Below are 21,464 nucleotides of genomic sequence, written 5' to 3' on the forward strand. Positions count from 1 at the left end.
CTCATGCCAATCACTCCCGAAACAAATACCTTATAGCCTCCTTGGATTTTCATAGGGCATTTGATAATCTTAGTCATGAATATCTGTTTCACTGCTTGTCTTGGTATGGGTTTAGTGTGAAGTTTATATCTTATATACAGACCTTATATACTAATATTGTATCAGTTATTCAAATTAATGGTTTTCAAACACCAGAGATTCCTGTTTCTAAATCAGTTCGTCAGGGCTGTCCAGCATCTATGACATTATTTATCTTAGCCCTACATCCTCTGCTACTGAAGATAAATGAAAATATCACTGGTGTATCTTTTAATAATTATCTGATGATGTGAACGTAATCCTTGCAAATGAAGAGGATATTCAACACATGACGGATTCTCTACATCAATATTCTGCGATGTCTGGACTAAAGCTAAACTATCACAAATCACACATACTACCTCTTGGGCCCTGGGATATTCAACCTCAAGTTGCTCCTTTCACAACAATTACATCCTTAAAAATTCTAGGTATTTTATTTGCACCATCCATTACTGAAATGCAACAACAAAATTGGAAAATTGTCTCCCAGACAATTAAAATTACCGCTCAACAGCTTTATTATCGTGATCTCACTTTACATCAGAGAAGTTGGATAGTGCACACATTTCTGCTATCGAAATGTTGGTACCTGGCCCAGGTGCTTCCAATAACAATTACCTTTGCAAGGCAAATAACGAGTGCAATATGCTGGTTCTTATGGAAAGGAAGCACCTTTCGTGTGCCCCTGTCAACTCTGTCTCTCCAACCCACTGAAGGGGGGATAGGATTACTAAATATTCGTCTGAAGTATATGGCCTTATTTTTAAGTCGCGGACGGAAAATACAGCATACTCTATCGTGTTTTTCCGCTTTCTGGCTACAGTTTTGGACGACAGCAGGTGATTTGCGAAATCCTCCTGATTTACGTGTTGTGCCACGATATCTCAAGTACCTTTGGACTTATATACAAGAATGGAGTTATCTAGACCCCGCTCAGTTTATCGTAAACAAAAGTTTATCGAAGGCAATTTACAATACATTAGTACCAACTGTTCCTGTTGCTCCTCTACGTATTCAGCGTATTGTACCAGAGAATACCAAGTTCACTCGACTTTGGAAGAATATAAATTCTCGGGTACTACCGGTGACAGTGCGTTCTGTGTGGTATACAGTAATTCATGATATAATCGCAACAAAAGAACGTTTATTTAAAATAAACAGAGTAAACAACGATGTGTGTCAGTATTGTCAACAAAAAGACTCCTTGCATCATCGTCTTAATACTTGTACAAGGAATCTATCCATACGAGAACAATTTGGGAAATATGTGAAGGACAATAATATATTTGGAAACGACACTCTTCATCCTACAATGTTTCAATTACCAGACTTTAATCTCAAGCCACAGCAAAGACAAAATGCTGCACTGTGGTTGATAGGTCATACAGTAACTTTCCTTATTCAGAACCAAGAGAATACCTTTACAACACAATATGTAGCTTATATTAATCAGGCTAGAAGGAACAGAATTCTCTATCGAAAATAGGACCTTTTGTTTGGGAATTATCTCGGGCACTTAGATTAATTAAATTTGATAGTACAAACACTTTCAATAGGACATATAAGCCTAATTTAAATACATGTCTTTATTTTAATTTGTCTTAATGAAATAAAGTTCCTTCTGAGTATAGAGTGGGTGGTTTCTCCCGGAATGAATGACTTTTGTTATTGGATGAATGAACATGCACTGTTTGCTTATTATAGAGTGAAGGAATTACTTAAATAGTGCAAGTCAGATTTCTATGTTATTTTATAATGGTTAATACGTATTTACAAGGTTATTTAAAGTATGTACGGGGAAAAAAGTATGCATGGAATTTGTTGTCACTACAGCATACATTTTCTATCAGTTTATTGATTCGATTGAAGTGTACGTGTGAAATTGTGTCAGTACTGCATACTGGCTATAACAGATTATTTGTCCAGGTTGAAATGTATATGTGATTTGGTTTTAGTACTGCATACTGGTAATATCAGTTAAATTGTTTAGCCTAAAAGTGTAATGGAAATTTGCTCTCAGTACTGTATACTGATTATATCAGCTTATCTGTTCAGATTGAAATGTATATGTGTTTTGGCTTCAGTTTTGTATAATGGTAAAATCATTAATTTGCTTAGTTTGAAGGGTACGTACGAAATTATTTCAGTACTGCATACTGATATATTAGCTTACTGTATAACTTGGAATGTACATGTGCACCATTATTAGTATTGTATACTGTTATATTAAATTTATTGTTTAATAAAAAAAAAAAAAAGTTCGGAACAATAAAAAAAAAAAAGATAAAAAAAAATCACGCACATTGACGACTGTTGTAGCTAATTCGAATATTTGCCGCATATTTTGTTAACGTGGTCGTACAATAAAGTTTTGTTTTTATTAGGACTGTAAAAAAAAAAAAGTAGTCTGTGTACCATTGTTCGGAATGCAGCTGGTTTGTGTTGTGTTGGGTGGTTGGATGTGTTGTGTATGTGTGTTGTTGTTGTTTTGTGGATTTTCTGTATACTTTGAATGTGTATTTGTTGTCTACTTTTGTTATTATGCTATTTAATAATAATAATAATAATAATAATAATAATACTACACGTCAGTTTTTCTTGAAGCAAGCAATGAGATAGGTTTGGAAGTAAATCCCGAAAAGACGAAGTATATGATTATGTCTCGTCATCAGAACACAGTACGAAATTGAAATATAAAAATTGGAAATTTATCCTTTGAAGAAGTGGAAAATTCAAATATATTGCAGCAACATTAACAAAATAAATGACACTCGAATAAACGCAGAATTTAAAATTAGAAATGCCTGCTATTATACGGTTGATAAGCTTCCATCATCTAGTCTGCTGTAAAAAAAAAACTGAAAGTTAGAATTTATAAAACAGTTATGTTGTTCTCTGTGGTTGTGAAACTTGGACGCTCAGTTTTAGACTGGAACAGAGGTTAAGGGTGTTTGAGAATAAGGTACTAGGAAGCTGTGAAATGACGACTTTCCACGATTGAATAAAATTACTCCGTATGTTTCCAGTAAGAAAACAAGAAAATATATTTAAAATGTTACATTTAAGAACCAAGCATAAAGACCTTCAACAGTAACCTATAATATCTATAAAAATCTATAAAATAAACTATAAATTGTTCAAAATGTTGTCATGGCAACGCCAAGGAGTAAGTATTTTACTGACGTCATAATCGTAAATGTAGCATAATATACACAAGAAATGTAGTACAAGCACAATCTAGTATATACATTCACGAAGCTTGAGTTGTGAGGGTGCTAGGAACAATAGACTGTGCCGGTACTATTTCGCATTGTCTGTAATGAGGCGATACTAGCGATCCTAGTGGTTAGCAACTATCTATGGGTGCATATTTACTACGTATTGAGCTTCGTGACTGTATATATTAGACTGTGGTACAAGTTTTAAATTGTCCCTTAGACTTTTTTGAGCAGTGTATTTGGGGTTAAGAGGGATGAAGTTACAGGAGAATGGAGAAAGTTACATAACGCGATTTTTTCTAACCAGGATTAAAAGTTCCAAGCATTTTAATCACTAAAAAAATTACTTTCTTTCTGGTTTCATAATAAAACCACCGAGTAAAAGATAGGGGTCTGTCGAGTATATACGTTGTCATGAAATGTATTGTATTCGCTGAGTTGTTTACTCGCAACATACTGCTACATTCTGGCATAAAAATCTGTTATAGGTCCACCAAATTCTTATTACCGATTGGAGATGAGGTCGTTGCTATCGCTACAAACAGGAAACATGCAACGAGCTCAGTAGTTCGGACTCCTGCCATCGGTAATCGGAACTTGGCTGGCCTATAAATATTCTAAAGATCTGAACCATACCTGCACAAACAGCGCTCAACGAGCGCGCGCTCTCCTTCGGAGCGGGAGAGCCGTGTTTACCGCTCGCCGAAACGGAGAGAAAGATAACGTCAGAATGACATAGACTTGCTATAGGTAGAAGAGAGGGAAACGACCACACAGCTATCTAGTGGAGTGCAATGTGTATTCTCAGTAACTGTTTCACGTTGCTTACCTACTGCTACAGTACAGTATGGAGGAATCTAAAAAACGGAACGTAACATTTAACATTTAACATTTAACGAACTTATTGATCTTCAATGTGACCTAAGGGCTAAAGATCGTTTGAATAATACTACTAGCCTGGTTGAGTTTTACAAGACTAAACATTAGCAATAATATCTACGACTACACAGGCTGGCTGTGAAAATGATTGCTATGTTTGGCTCAACATTTATATTTGTGAGCAACTGTTTTCTATAATCAACTTTAATAAAGGCAGACATCGAACATCTGTAACTAATGTTTCATTACGATCAGTGGGCTACTGTTCCTTTCAGCTGCCGAAAGCATAAAATCCCGTTTTGATGTACTGATAAATAAGAATATAACAAAATAATATTATACATTTAAGTAGCTATAGAATTTCTATTATTTCTGTAAAATAAATATTTCTTTATTAATTAATAATAGTCCAAGATAGTTTTGCAAACACTGAACGGGAATTCATTTCATAAACACTCGTAATAGTACTTCCTTTTGTGTACATTTTGTACGAGATCACCCCTTCTTCCAGTCCACCCTATACAGAGCGCAGCTAATATCTGCATTCCGCTCATGAGCTGTGAGCCGGCTCGGAGAGCGCAAACCTTGTGCAGGCCTGGTCTAAACAATAAAAATAAGTAATAACACACTCCCTGGCGCTACAGTACTTTAAGGGCCCAGACCGACCAGCCGGCTGCTGGCCTGACGTCCACATGCCGAAACAGAGGTGACTCGTATTCGGGAGGTCCCGGATTTAAACCCCGTAGACGCCCAATCTGACTGAATTGTTTCAGGGTTTCCCTCAGCCACGAAGGCAAATGCCGGATTGGAAATATTCGTACCATGATTCATTACCATCTCAATCACCAATTAACTAAAATCTAAAATCAGTTACATGAACACAATCCATCTATAACAAATTCAATGGCGTATGGTATGCCAATTACACTAAAACAGCAAACTGACCATGGTTTGGACTGATTTTCTGAACATTATCTGAAAATAAATACATTATAAATATTTAATCTAAATTTCCTATCAGTCATAAAACTTTAAGGTCGATTTTTCTTTAAATCATATGATGTGCAAACCGTCTGCATGACTTATTTAGGTCATGGAAAATGAGATATAGAGCTAAAACCGCTCCGTTCTTTGTTCTAAACGTAACATCTTAGGTGAAGAAGAGCATTAACAAATTTCATATTCACAATCAAATGACGTGTAAGGCAATTTAAGCTCGCGGAGAAGTAACTGAACTATTGCGTTCTCGGCTTAAAATGTAGCAACTGACACTAATGTGACAATCTATTCTCTTAGAAAATTTCATCAAAATGTCTTCTTTCTCTCATACTGTAGCGATAATGTAGAATGGTTGCATGTAAACGGATTATGCAATTAAGGAAGGACCGTGTCTCTAAAAAATGGCGTCTCTTTACTAATTCTTTCAAACTGCGTTTAAAAGCGTTATTATTACGTAACGAAAATATTTATCCATTGGTAACACCTTCCTATAAATGAACTTAGTGATAAATTGGCAAATACATCAAGACTTCTGACAAGTCATAGTACATTATGTTCAGGGTGATTTAGGACGAATAGTAAATATTTTAGGGGTGGTATTATGGACTATTCTGAGTAAAAAGTTCATATAAACATGTATACAATTTCAAATGCGTCTGGAAATGCAGTTGTTTGAATGTTACACATAACAAGCTTTACAAGCGGCAAGAAGGAAAGACAAATGACTTCTATTGCATATTGTCATGGTATCAATAGATTTCAACAATTCAATACATTTTTCTGCTCTGTTGACAACAGTCAGTGTTGCTCTTCTGAGGTCACCGTGGCCGATCCATCGTTCGGAAAATGTCAGATTTAGATTAAGTTTCATCTGACGACTAAAATGTACAGGGGCTTCGTCATGTTGGAAGAACATGTCCAGACTTGTTGCCAGGGGAAATACAAACAGCTGTTTTTCTACATCTACACACATTATCAACAGTAGCCTACTACTCTCATCCAACCCACTATAACCTTGTCACAGTCCTTGACTTCACGTCATTTAGCTATACCCTCAACCCAACCTACTCTGACCTTGTCATAGTCCTTGGTCTCATGTAAATTAGCTGTCCTCTCACCCAACCCACTATAACCTTGCCACAGTCCTTGACCTCATGTCATTTAGCTATCCTCCCAACCCAACCCACTCTGACCTTGTCATAGTCCTTGATCTCATGTAAATCAGCTGTCCATTCATCCAACCCACTTGCGATCCAAATTGCTCAATATTTTTATCGTTTTTATGTTCAGTCCTCAACTTGTTACAAATCATGTTACAGCTCCTCTCATCGCTGTTTAAAAACGATGCTTATGTTTTTATACATTACGTCGTTAATAAAATGACTTAAGCTTCGTCGTGTTCAATTTTGTTCCGAGTTTTTATGGTGCGCAAATCTTACTGTATGCCAATGAGTAAAAACGTTTGTGTCAGTGAATATCGTCCTACCTGAATGGAATTTTTTTTTTCCAAAATTAAAATTTCAAGTTTTCACATTAAACTATTTAATAAAAATGACTTCGTAGGGAATGATTTTTTTTTCAGATCGCATGATAGCACTTCACGCATATTATATCAAAACAATAATAGGAGTAAATCACTAGGAATTTGACAGTTAACATGTTTTAACAAATTCATTTTTAAATCTCTAGTCTTTGCAATATATGTATGTTAGCATCTCACAGTACTTTTTGGTTGAGCTCATAGATTAAGTTACTTTGTCAACAATGTGACGTTGAAACGTGTGTTCAGGTTTCTGTCCAGAGACAGTCCTGATATATTATAAATATTTAAATGATAATCCGGTATAGTCGAAAAATCACACTCACATTCATACAAATTTCCAGACTCTAGACACCCAGGGAACTTTTCTTTTTCAAGGAAAATTTCCTGAGAGTAAAGCTCGACTATCAAACCCGGGACCTCCAGTTCTGGAAGCCAGCATACTGACCGGCAGACTACAGAAGCAGTCTGGTTGACATTTGAGAAGAATTCGAGAGATTTTATGGGACAATCCTGTAGAAGTGACACTAAATTAAATATAAAAGGATATTCACTTTATTAGAATGGAACTGATTAATAAGTAACTGTAAACGATACGAATTCATTACCGTATGACGATTTAAAAGCAATAATATGTTCGTGCCGTTAACATAATAGATTAAAACCGTGTCCTTTGCTTATTAAAATCAGTTACACTGAAATAATGAAGTTTTCCCCTTCTCAAAGCCAGGCTATTCTGTCTCTAAATGTGATGTAAGCAAAAAAAGAAGAAAGAAAGAAAGAAAGAAATGCGTTTTTTGGTATAACTTAACACTTTTATACAGTGGACTCTTTTGAATTCGAACTCTAAAGTGAATTTGAAAAAATTCATAATACCAAAAGTTGGAATGAACCACGTTTTTAAAAGGAAATTCATATCAATAAAATAATTCGTGAGTGGGCGGACAAAAGGGATTAAGTCACCACAATTAAGTTTTGAGATAATTTCAAAAAACACTTCGACGAAATATGCAGGATCACTGAAAGAATTTATTTTTTTTATACAAATTAAATGAGTATACAGGACTTTCCCAGTGTTTTCAAATGATTAACATTGTGTTTTTAAACGTTACCGTTTGAGCCAACTCGCTCAGTTATCAACTTATCACTTCGTTGTTTGTTACAAAACTGATCAAATGTGATAAATAATAATTTTCTCCGACTGAACGGTTAAAACAAGCTCTAGAGGTTGTGGGTCATCTGCGAGCCCGGTGTAGTAATTTAAATAATATGGTTGAAATACCAGTGTGTTGACCTGTGTATAGAAAAAGATAATTTCTAAACTACACTACGTATTCCAATGACGTAAAAGACGATCGACAGACGAAGGATCAATGTATCCAGCTTGACCTTAGTTGGAGCGGGTGGCGTTATCTAACAAAAGGTGGGAAGCTGAGGCGCTAATTTGCGAGTCGCGCGGCAGCCGAAGCAGTGTAGCTAAAAATCCGAAGCGTAGAACGTTCGCAGTGGTGTCAAACTATTCGTAATGAACCAGGCTACAATGTGAATTGAACAATCAGCAGTCGACAAGTTAAACTGGAAGAAAATTCGCGAGTGAATTGCAATGAATAGAAAAAATTCACATGTTTACTCTGAATGCATACAAGATGGCTACATCCAGGAGTCTCAGTACAGAAAAGATGTACCGGATTCTCAGGGTATCCGGAATGAAGAGATATTGATTGTCACTGCTGACGTTTACCTTAATAGCAGTTCTATAAAGGTACGTTTTCCTCGATGCGACTATTGCGATGATCGTTCAAGGATAATCGTTGAGCACTATTTCTTTGTATTTCCTATGGAGCGATTTTCCTCCGAGCGACTGCCGCTAGAATCGTTAACGACGATCGTACGTCTTGAATAGTCGTTCAGGAAAAGGTTGGATATAATCGTCAGTCGCTAACGTTTATTGTGAGAAAGACATGTATCATGGCTCCTTCGTTTCTGACGCGGATGATGAAATTCTTCTGGAGGAAGTGGCGAATCATCCCTCACTGTGGCAGCTGTCACATGCGTCCTACAAGGATCAAAGGGTCAAGGACAATATATGGGCTGAGTTGTCAATAAAGTTGGAAAATTAAGTTATTAATTAAGTTATTTAAATTTTTGATACAGTCTGTCTTCATTATTGAGCTCAAGCAGACGGTGTCTTTTGGCGAAATATTTCGTCGTCTTCCATCTCCTCAATCAAAGGCATTTAAGTAATCTTTTACGTCTACTTATTACGCTCATTCTGTTAAACACAATCTTCCTTTAGAACAGCCGTGGCGAAAATGTGGCTCGCAATGATAGCTGTGCATTTCTCTTGCTTCCTACTTTCTCCAACCCTACCCTCTAACTCACTGGAGTCAAACTCCGTTCCATTTGTATTTGTCTCTGACCTGCGAGTGGCGTATCGTCGCAATGTCTCTCTCGAAACCATGTACCTCTACAAAAACGAAAGCTTCAAGTAGGATGGGAGGACGCATTTTTTTGCTGCCGGTATGATGAGAATATTAAATGTATGATTTGTTCACAAGTATTACCAGGAAACGGTTATGTAACATAAAACGACATTATACTACAGGTTACTCATGAAACATTAAAAGGTTAAGTGTTATTATTATTATTATTATTATTATTATTATTATTATTATTATTATTATTATTATTACCTCTGTACGTCGATCATTTTTCAGCAGATGTACGAATAATACGGTTAGATCTCCAATTTAAACTCACAGATTTACAACGTAATGTTAAATAAAAGTTAGATGTAAGGACTTGAAAAATGATTAAACGTTTCAAATCTTTGCCAAAAAAAAAATAAATATCCGAAGCTTCGTTCATTCGTTTGCTCTGTTGAAGCCATGTTCGCTATAACTTACGTTTGTGAAAAATTGTTTTCAACAATGAAAATATTAAAAACCAAATTTAGATCACGACTGACAGACAAATACCTTCGTGATCAACTACGACTGGCAGTAAGTGACATAATTCCTGATTCTGAAACTCTGTCGCAGAGACATTCTTAAGACAGTTAATTTTAGGTTGTGATAATATGTCCTATGTTTTATTGTTCATTTCTTTCTTCGTTATACGTACTAAACATTAGTTTGTAGCCTTGTACTGTATAAAATTATATTTGAGTGCTTGACTAAGGAAAATGAAAATCCGTTAATAAGTCAGACAGTTGCTTCACTTCCCCTTCGGGTGTCCGCCTCCCTCCATAGGAGTTATGCATGTTGCAGGTTACACAGTGGCTAGGCGCACGATCACATTTTCGCCACGGCTGCTCTAGAACGATGCGATTGCGAATGAAAACACGCGACTAGTGAAAAATCAACAAATCGTAGGCGCTCCGAGCAAAATGGTAACCAACGATCGTTGAACGATCATCGCAATAGTCGCACCGAGGAAAACGTACCTTTAGCGACGTATTAACACGCATGAAACTTGCGACTGTCTTTCCGATACAGCCTGAGTTGTTATAATTCCAAAGTCATGCCCACTATGATTTTTTAATAAAATTAAATCAAATTAATTATTTTCAAATTTATCAGGTGGCAACTCTACGTTTCAGCAATACTTGTCGCAGTGCTGCGTTCTATCCCTGATCACATAGTATAACAGATTTATAAACAGTAATCTCACTAGACGTTTTGATTTATCTAGAGAAAATCAAAACTCGAGTGGGATTTAATTGACTATTACACGATTAGAAGAAAGTATATAAAGATTAGAAGTAACGAAGTACTCCAATACAATAAAATATTAATTGACTTACGAAAATACAACTGTCTTCAAATGTATTATTGTACACATTACAAATATTACGCTAGATGCATGCTAGATGGCAGTAGTGAGCAATGCCTTCTCGTCGAGAAGTTCTCGATCTATTATACACGATGGCAATGTTACTAGTCAAGAAGGCTTTGTTGATTCAGTTTCATTTTTATTAAAATGCAACATTCCACTTTAATTATCCGAATCCCAGTAATCAACTTCACTTGACAGATGATTTTCAATAAATCTTAATATTAAACAATCTCTGATACGTGACTATCCATAATATCATATAGCAGAAGCTATAACATAACCTAACTAATATACTGTACACAAGTGTTAGAAAAGTTTTAATTAATGACGATGACATAAAAAATAAACATGAATCATTTTAAAGGGAATAATTATTGAATGTACAATTTTCAAATTTGAATGTGGTTGGTGGTTCAATTGATGTTATATTGGACGTGTACGTAATAGAAGTGGAACTCGTTGATTTAGGCCTACATGATGTATTCAACTTATTCAGAATTTCCGAATGAATAATTTTAAAAGGAATAATTATTGAATGTACAATTTTCAAATTTGAATGTGGTTGGGAGTTCAATTGATGTTATATTGGACGTGTGCGTAATAGAAGTGGAACTCGTTGATTTAGGCCTACATGGTGTATTCAACTTATTCAGGATTTCCGAATGGTGCTCTTCATTTATTTGTAAATCGGATTTCAGAAGATGCATAGGTATGATCAGTGATTTTTATTAATCCTTGTTCTTGAATGCCAATGCGAGTCATATTTGAAACTGCTGTGCATCGACTGGAGTGGTTTGTAATTTTATATATATATATATATATATATATATATATATATATTTTTTTTTTTTTTTTTTTTTTTTTTTTTTTTTTGACGTCCAGACCAGCGCAGTTTCAAATGTTGGCAAACAAAGAAACAAATGCTAGGGACGCGATAAAATTAAACAAATGCTAGGGACGCGATAAAATTAAACAAATGCTAGGGACGCGATAAAATTGTGCGATAAGCAGCCATGATTGGTTGAAATACGTCCTTTCGTACCGTTTTATTGGTCAAAAGTAGTATGACGTAGTAAGAGTGTAATAGTCAGTCTAATGAACTTTCAAGGCAACCATTTTTATCAATTTCACTATGCTGCCATCTAGCGACTGCAAAATAAGTCACTCAATATTTAAGGAGCGCTTCGTACGTAGAACCAAGGACCCGGGTTCGATCCCCGGTGCCGGAGCGAATTTTTCTCCTCAAATATTAATTATCAATATTACAGATAATATTCTGTAGGACAAATTAATAACATCTTTAAAATAAGTCACGTCATTACTCTTATGGAATTGCATGGAACAACTATATTTCCATTTAACGGTCGTTACCAAAAAATGCCTTTTCGACTGTGGAGGCTTTGGTGGTTGTTCTCTTTTTGTGTTGCCATTTCATAACATGGGAATGATCAATCTGATATAATATACAGGGTGAACCATAATTGATGTCTTTAATTTAAGGGAGTTATTCTTTGATATATTTCAAACCGAAAAGTTTATACAATTTTGCTCGTTTTTGCTTCCTTTTCGAGATAAAAATGATTTTACATTAAACACTTCATAGCGTGTCTTGGGAAAGCCATTGATTTAATTCCCAATATGCTCAGACAGTTTAATAGAGCAGTTTATTATAACAAATGCTTGAAAGAATTTTAGATTCGTCCTTTAAATGTGCAGACATTTAGCAGTGGCGCCAAATTTTGAAAAAATTTGGGTGGGCTCAAAATTTTGAATTAAAATAAAATATCAAATTCTCCCTTACATGGATCGTGATGTAGGCCTATGTCTATTCACAACAATATAAAATATAGAATGACAGAAAAATTAGAGATCTGACAATCTTTTGTGATAAGTCGATAAAAATAACCGAATACAGATAGTAACTTAATTAAATCGTGATAAACAGTTGTGTAGCCTTGTGAATAACAAGATTGTGATTAAGTTGTAAATTTAAATTTACAATTAACTTTTTAAAATTTTAATATAATATAAAACAATATATGGACTACCACTATGTAGCACAACGAGTTGCAAATGTGTTTCTCCTCTCTGCACTTCTTCCTATAAATTCGTCACAAACATTTAGAGGAAATCCAACTTTTCAGCGCTATCCTTGTGTATATTTAAAAGAACAATGTGATTAAGTCGCTCCTGGGACATTGTTGAACGCAGAAATGTTTTTAGCCTTTTCAACGCGAAAAAAGAGCTTTCGGCTGTAGCTGTGGAAACCGCATAGTCAAAGTCTGGCGTATAAATTTAATTAATTCAGGCACTATTTCACGAATAACATGTGACTTCAGAAATTTAACTACGTCTCCAAAATTTCTTAATTCAACACACAAAATTGCAGCACTATCACACGCCGTATTTCTCTGCAACCGTAAGATCTCATAGTCATTTATGTTGTCATCAAAAACACACCTGACAATCCTGACATCGTCTTCTTTTCCGAAAACAAAGTTTTCCGCTGTATTTAAAATTTCACTTTCCTGGAAACGCTCTTTAAAGGATGCTGTCATACAATCCATAAGTTCAAAAAATTTATTTCTAAAATATTTCTTCGCGTCACTAAATTCATGCTCTGTGTGTTGACGATCGTCTAGGTGGCGAGACATTTCCTTTGCTTCGGGGTTCTAGGTTCTGACAGATCCAACTCAATTGATCTTCTTGTAGTTTTGCCCATAACATTTCATAGTTATCACGAAAAGTTTGGAATGTTTTTATCAAATTGTGATGAGACAATTATTTGCTTCATGGAAATCAAAGTTTACACTTTGTAGTTTTATATTTGTTGCATCCAAGGTGGTAAATACTTGTGTCATCATCTTTAAATAAGCAAAATGACTCAAGTAGTTTTAGGTAACCGGAAGCTTTAGTACCAGCATCACTTTTATCGTTTCAGAAAAATCTGAAAGGAACGAAAGAACGTCTTGATAGTTATAATTTCCAGGAAACTGTGGCCACCGAGATCTCCGGATTTAACAACGCCGGACAACATTTGCTATAGAGGTAAATAATCTCCCAAAATTCCTCTACATTTTAGGTATAATAAGTTGTCGCTAGCACAATTCGTTTTGAAACAATTAATGAAAGAAATGTGTCAGTTCTATATAAATCACTCTGTACTTGACATACTGGTAATAATATTATTTACGTATTGATGCGTTGCAATGAAGTATGATATGCATGTGCAAGACATATGACGTGTATCATATTCGGATAAAGTGTTTCAAGAAACTAGCAGATTTCTTCATATAGCTAGCAGCATAGTAACACATTTTGAATTGCACACATGATGGCCATAGCAACATCATAGCACTATCAAAAAGTTCACATATGGTGTAATAATTAACCCTCTCTAACACTTCACTCATTAAGAGATAGGGTCTACAGCAACATTCCGCACTAAGGGCAGCCACAACCGCATTTGCAACGTGACGTCCAACGGAGTCCATGCTTTCATCTATAGAAACCCATATCTTCTCATTTTGTAATTTACACTTCACTTCACGCAGACATTTCTCATATCCATGTTGCACATACTTCTTCCGCAGTGTTGCCTCTTTAGGAATTTGTCTTCCAGTGTACTTTTCTAAAAATCCACGGAGTTTCGCGTTTTCTAATTTGTTTAACGGAATATTTGAAGCAATAAACGCGTCACACATATCTTCGTAAAATGATCGTTCGAGTAGTTGTGAAGGAGATTCCTGCTGTACCTTGCTTAAGTTCTGTTGTCTGTTACATGCGCGTTTATGCTTATTGCTATTTATATGCTTCTTAACGTTGCATACCATGTCGGCTGCCAATTTCACGTGACACAATTCACAAAACAGTTCGTTACCATGGATGGAAAACACACTTTATTGACGGACATATTTCCTTAGTGCTTCTAACTTGCGTACTTTTGGTCTCGGCATTCTGAAGACCCGTGTCGATAGCTTTTGACTGCGTTGTACTAAGCTACGCCGGCACTACTCCTACCTGCACAGTGATGCGTGCAAGAGTCCTCGGTTCATAAACATTAGCTATACTACATCGCGCGTTTCCCTGTAAGCAATACTTTCTCCGGGGTTTGATGATAATGATATGTGAATTAATGATGGCGAAATGAGTCCGAGGTCCAACGCAGAAAGTTGCTCAGCAATTCTGCTTCAATTGGTTGAGGGACCGCTCTTTTCATGGTCAGACGTGCTAACCATACTCCACAGTAGTGGACTTAAAAATAATTAAAATTTGTTTAATTTTGATAACAGTTATTTCAGAGACAAGCGGCATAGGCGGAGTTATGGGGGCATAACTTGTTTCCGCTGTTTTTTTTCTATTAACGTTAGAATATATTGAATTCAAAATATCTTTTTTTTTTCGTTTGCTTATGATTAAGTTTCTATGCTTAAATTGATTACAACATTCATTTTAAATTTCTGAATGTACCGGGTCATCATTATGTTTTTACTAACATTTCTAATATTAACCTGGCTATACCTTTGGATTAACGGCTGAGAACCGGAAACACTATGTTATCCCCTTCCACGACCGGAGTTAGATGATACTAGAGTAAAATACAAACAAATCACTTTACTAGGTATAGGAGGGAAGAAAAATAGTGCATCTAGGAACTATTATGATTTTCAGTTTGATAATTTTCGTTAGGTTCGTATTTACTCAAAATACAGTACAGTGTTAACAATAAGCGTTTTTACTCACTAACTGAACTATCCGGGCGGATGTATCCATTAAGCAGTGTTTAGTACACTGTACAACATATTAATATACAATATGGAGAGTGCATTTAAACTGAAAAATAATCAAAATCTGGATATTTAAACAAATTGTTGAAAATGATGGCCGTTCATTTCTACACGGGCTTCAGTTATTTTGTGTCTCTACATATTATGGAAAACGTTTTTAAGCATATCTTCTGAAATTGAATGTATTGTTTTTTTTTAATTCTTCTATTATTGTAGGATGTTTAACAAACACAACTTTTTATAGTAACCCCAAAAGAAATAATGCAAAGCATCAGTCGACGTGGGGGGAGGCATAATCCTGTGCCTCTTGAAATAATTCTATAACTACTCGATAACAGAGTAAATTCAAACTTCAGTTCTGCCCGATTAGCACAGATAAATTTACTCAGATTGTTACCTACTGTTCGTCCAAGTAGTTATGTCGTAGGGGCGTAGAAAGGGGGGAAAGCACGTTACAGTTACTTAACGAAGCCCTTTTATTTGAATTATTTCAAACAGTTGTGTAATATTACGTAGACGTCCAATTCCCGACAGAAAATGTTTTCAGAAAAGAGCTGACAGCCCAGCCACTAGCCTTTACAGAGGGGTCGGCAGATACGTGTAGGGGAAACCGGGAAGCGACGTAACCAAACGGACACAGTACCTATGCGAATATATGATTCAATAAAATGAATGCACTTTGTTCACTGGAAAATACGACCATATTTCTGGAACGTACTATACTCACTGTATACTGTGACCGTTAAGACGACTTTGATTTCATATGCTGCCTTGGTTCTGTGTGAAGAACGGGTGGAAGTTTACTAGTAGAAGGGGTGGGAGGGAAGTACATTCAGAAACTCAGGTGCAATAAGAATTGAAGTAAAAATAAAATAATGTCCCAGTATAAGAATTGCTATACCTCATTAGCAATGGAAGCACTGTAATGTTTCTTTTGTAACAGCCTGTACTCATGTGTTAGAAGTCTGCAGGTGTTCAGGCCGCCACTTGGAGAAATATGAATAACATACTGCACAACAATGCAATGTGTAAATTTAAAGACGAGATTAAATAAAATAGAGTTTACATTTCATATGATATCGTCAGGAAAGTAAACTCCATATAAAAAAAAGTTTCTGTTAGCGCTGTTAAGCAGTTTTATTGATGTATGGATGTGTTTCTGTACGAGAGAGAAAAAAAGGGAGCTTGTTTTAAATTAGACCCTATTATAATTCGTAGTAGACCTACAGTTCAAGTCCTATACAACTCGGTCCGAAACATCGCGGTTATGGATGTAACACTTTAAGAAACATGCCCCCGAAAATACCTTTATTAAATGATCATATTCCGATATATCATACTGCACCACAGTCAAGCTATAACGGGGAGAGAAGGTGTAAAATATGATGTTCACCATAACCCCGTTATATGGGATTCTATGGTTTTTCTTTGCCTCACCCCAAGGAAATAGTTCTCTCTTCGCCTATGACAGCCAGTACCTAAAATATTTATTCAACAATGGGATGGAACCTTCACTCCAGTCTGAACATGATTACTGGCGTCTTGAGAACTCGCAAACTTTCTTATTCACGTTGAATTAGTACAGGGACATCATTTTATTTTTACTTCAATTTTTATTGTACCTGAGTTTTTGAATGTACTTCACTCCCACCCCTTCTACTAATGAAGTTCCAACTGTCCTCCACACAGAACCAAGGCCGCATATAGTAAGCAGTACTAAGTTAGTGAGTAGAGTACATTCCAGAAATATGTTCGCGTTTTCCAGTGACGAAAAAGCTTCCAATATTGAATCATGTTTTCGCACAGGTACTGTCCGATTGCCTACGTCACATCCCGATTTCCCCCACCTGCTTCTGCTCGCCTCTCTGTAAAAGCTGGGCTGTCTTAGCTCTTTTCTGAAAACGTTAATTTCTGTTAGGAATTGGACGTTTACGTAATATTATACAACTGTTAAAAATAACTTAAATAAAAGGGCCTCGTTAAGTAATTAACTGTCACGTGATTTCGCCCCTTTCTGTGGCATAACCACTTGGACGGACAGTAGATAGCATGTCTGAGTAATTTTATCTGTGCAGGTCGGGCAGAAGTGAAGATTGAATTTACAGTACGTAAGGAACTCCTTTATAGAGTAGGTACAGAATTATTTCAACATGAGTTACTAGTACGAAGGACGAAACTGGCAATTAGAATTAGATGCAATAGTCTATAGTGCGATAATACGCACAAAATAACTGAAGTCTTTATCGAAATGAACGGCCACCATTTTCAAAAATGTGTTTAAATATTCATATTATGATTATTTTTCAGTTTAACTTCTTTCTCTATATCGTACGCTAATGTGCTGTAGACAGTATAATAATTACACTGCATAACGAATACGTTCGCATGGACAGCTCAGTTCGTGAGTAAAATCACTCATTGTTAATACTGTACTGTATTTTGATTCAACAAAAACCTAATGAAAATTATCGAACTCAAAATCGCGATATTTCCTAGTTTTTGTAAATGGATGAACTACTTTTCTTCCCTCATATACCTACTCCAGGCATGGAAGGGGTAGCAAACGGTGTTTCCTGTTTCAATCGTTAATTGAAAGGTATAGCCAGATTAATATTAAAAATGTTAGTAAAAATAAAATGATGTCCCTGTAGAAACATTTTACAAAATATTATTGATATAGCAGTAGATTAATAACAATATTAGGACAGAGATATCGTGACAGAAAATATAATAAAACGAATAATCATGCTGCACAACTGTTACAGACGCAAAGATTGATACACTAATTATTAGAGATTATTATTATTATTATTATTATTATTATTATTATTATTACTAGAAAACTTGATACATTTCTTGCATTATCATGATTGTGTTCTCCGTTTATAATAATTACATTTACATCCAATAACATCTATCAGATATGGCAAAAACGAAATCACTCCTGTGTGGGGAAAAGAAAAAAGAAAACATTTACCTACAACATTTATATTACATTTTAAAGCAAGTTTTGTAGTTGTTCTATGGAGAGGTTAGTTAAACACTGCAAAGTTTTGAAATGATAAACATCTATGATGTTACTACACAGTTCATCACTGTAACAAGAACGAATGTCTAACGCTCGGCTTGTACCATTCGAGGATTTATCGCTCGCGACAATTTTACCCATCATGCATGTGCGCTGCCTATCGGATTATGCTATGAACTACTTGGCGCTCGAGCGAAAACGTCCGATGCAGACCTCTGGTGGTCATATTCCGATATACTGTACCAAGGTCAAGCTATAACGGGGAGAGAAGATGTAAAATATGTTCACCATAACTCCGTTATATGGGGAGTCTATGGTTAGGCTTTGCCCCCCCACCAAGGAAACAGTTCTCTCTTCGTCTATGACAGCCAGTACCTAAAATACAGTATTTATTCAACAATGGGATGGATGTTAACGGAACCTTCACTCTAGTCTGAACACGAATACGTGCGTCTTGAGAACTTGCAAACTTTCTTATTCACGTTGAATTAGTATATGATTGTAAAGAAGCGTTGCTTTCCAACTATTTCATATTGCCTTATGCGTATCACCGTGTAAATCTGTCGTACGTCTAGGCGTTGGTCACAGCGGTTGTGATATCAATGATAATACCGTCTGATAAGCTGAATAGGCGCGATATTGACTTCTAATCTCGTGTGTGGGCCGCCCATTGTCACAAGTAGGGCATCATTTGCCGTGCGATGTTTTCATTGTCTTAATTCTCGTTTCTCTTCCAGGGAAGATGAAGTTCTTATCATTCGGGATATTCAGCTCGAAAGGAAAATTTAAACCCTGCACCCCCGTCCGTGAAGCTCCGGGTAGGGAGTCATACCAGGTGAGTAGACAGCATCTTCCATGATTTGATTATATAATATTCTGTTCACACCAATTACGAGGAAGTAATTATCCTTAACTTACGTCTGCGCTCTAGATTCCCTTCTCTACTCTGTTTCAAGTACGTCTTTATTGAATTATTTATTGACACCAGCTATGTGAGTTATAAGCAGGCTTCGAGACTTCGGACCCGATAGAGCAGTTCAGTGGGAAATCCGCATAACGACGTACTGAGTATAGTGGTAAAGCGTACAGTGGGTGGGGGTACTGTAGAATGAATGCCAACAAATACGCAAAGGAAAACGCTCTGGATTTGAAGGTTCTGACGAATAATTTGATTTTCATACAAACTGTGTCTGAAAGTATTGCACGGTTAAAAAGTCAGAGCAAGAGATGCCGGAAGCCCTCAAATTAATTTAGAAAATGATGCAAAGAATTAATGAGGCATCAAGTACACCGGTTACTGAACGTGTAAAACAGAAGTGGAAATCAATTTTATGTAAAAATAACGGATATGGAACATTGTGTAACATAAACAGCAAATTAGTGGACATAGAGTCACCCGAGAATAAAGGACTGTCTCTTAGAGATTGCAATGATGTTAGGGTTTTTTCGTTTTGCTCCTATCACGTCATGCGACGTAGAGTGTAGCTTTCTACAGTACAAACTTTGGCAGATAACCAAAAAAGATTTACGTTTGAGACACTGAAAATGTATCTTTTAGTAGGTACATTGCAATTCGGTATTGTAACTGTACTTCCTAAAGACGACCAATAGGATAAATGAAAAAATTAAAATTGCTACATGCTTATTTCCACCATTAACACTGTGTATAATTAAACACAAATGCTTATAAAAGACAGGAGAATAAATGCTTTTCACATTATTTTGACATTATCATTGTGTTATGTATATTTACTTTCAGAATGTACATATGTATGTTTCCCCATACTACCGTACTCTACTCTAAATAGCAACGTTGTTACCTCAACACATCTGTATCTACCTGCAGCGAGTCAACAACCTATAGTGCATGCACAGTAAACTTATTGTATCGGGTCCAAAGTCTCTAAGCCTGGTTATAAGATACACTACAGACCTATTTCCAAATAATATACATGTTACCATAAATGTCAGCATGTTTCAACTGCGTATTTAACAATATGAAATATTTTTTATTCAATCAAATATGGCAGACGTCCAAAGTTTGCCGGTTTCACCAACAGTAACTACAGGAAGACATATTGACTTATGACACGTCATGTTTAATACTTTTTAAACAGCTCATTTTCATTTTCGTCGAATTTCGTTATCTCTGGAATTTATGAAACGTGGTCAAATTTCAGTAAGGGATTTTCTCCCTTTAAGTGAGTCGTCTCTCCAAATCTGAAATGAATCATTACGCAGTTGGCCATCTTGAAATTACTGGATGTAATAAAATTATTCTAATCCACTACATAAATTCTGTAAGCATTTTTAGTAAACCGATAGCTAATTTTGAGGCTGAAGTGTTATGTCTGCAGTGCCTGGAAAATACCTATACAATATATCGCAAAGGAATGTTGACATTTATATTCTAAATTTATTTTTAAAAAAGTTCCAAAACAGTTTTTAAAAATGTCGTAGCCATGAAAATATCATCTATTCGTTCCCCTTCTTTACATTATTTGTAACATATTCTCAACCAAATTTACAATTCCCCGTTGGGTTTCAATATAAAATTCCTATGTTTTTATTCCTTCTTAACAGGAGTTTTTATGCAAAAAATGAAATAAATTTATAGTTCAAAATATCTGTCAATGTACAGAGTCATAAAATACAGTTTCAACAGACGCACTGCCAGTACATAGTATAGAACGGAACGAAGTACATGAGGGTTTGGAAAATAAAATTGTAATAATATTCCGATGATTATTTTTATGAACACGTCCTTTAATTCCAGTATTTTTGTAGCATAATAAATATACTTTTTCAGCTATTACTATACAACACAGCACACAATGAGTAGCACTTTAGCCTTTTATCAACAGTAATCTCACTAGACGTTTTGATTTATCTAGAGAAAATCAAAACTCGAGTGGGATTTAATTGACTATTACACGATTAGAAGAAAGTATATAAAGATTAGAAGTAACGAAGTATTCCAATCCAATAAACTATTGACTTACGAAAATACAACTGTCTTCAAATGTATTATTGTACCATCTCAACATTACAAATATTACGCTAGATGCATGCTAGATGGCAGTAGTGAGCAATGT

General features: G+C 35.6%; 1 protein-coding gene across 7 annotated transcripts in view; it reads left to right on the forward strand.

The window, feature by feature from the left end:
- LOC138715483 (cGMP-dependent protein kinase, isozyme 1-like) overlaps positions 1–21,464 on the forward strand; it is a 280,131-nt gene that overhangs the window by 136,502 nt on the left and 122,165 nt on the right. For 6 of the 7 annotated variants that reach the window (XM_069848430.1, XM_069848431.1, XM_069848432.1 and 3 more), the window contains exon 2: positions 19,107–19,204. In XM_069848430.1, coding sequence (XP_069704531.1) covers positions 19,107–19,204 — 98 coding nt within the window. Of the gene's footprint in view, positions 1–19,037; positions 19,205–21,464 lie in introns of those variants that run through there. The other variant, XM_069848435.1, reaches the window with a different exon arrangement.

The sequence above is a fragment of the Periplaneta americana genome, chromosome 15 (assembly GCF_040183065.1).
Source record: "Periplaneta americana isolate PAMFEO1 chromosome 15, P.americana_PAMFEO1_priV1, whole genome shotgun sequence".
NCBI lineage: Eukaryota > Metazoa > Arthropoda > Insecta > Blattodea > Blattidae > Periplaneta > Periplaneta americana.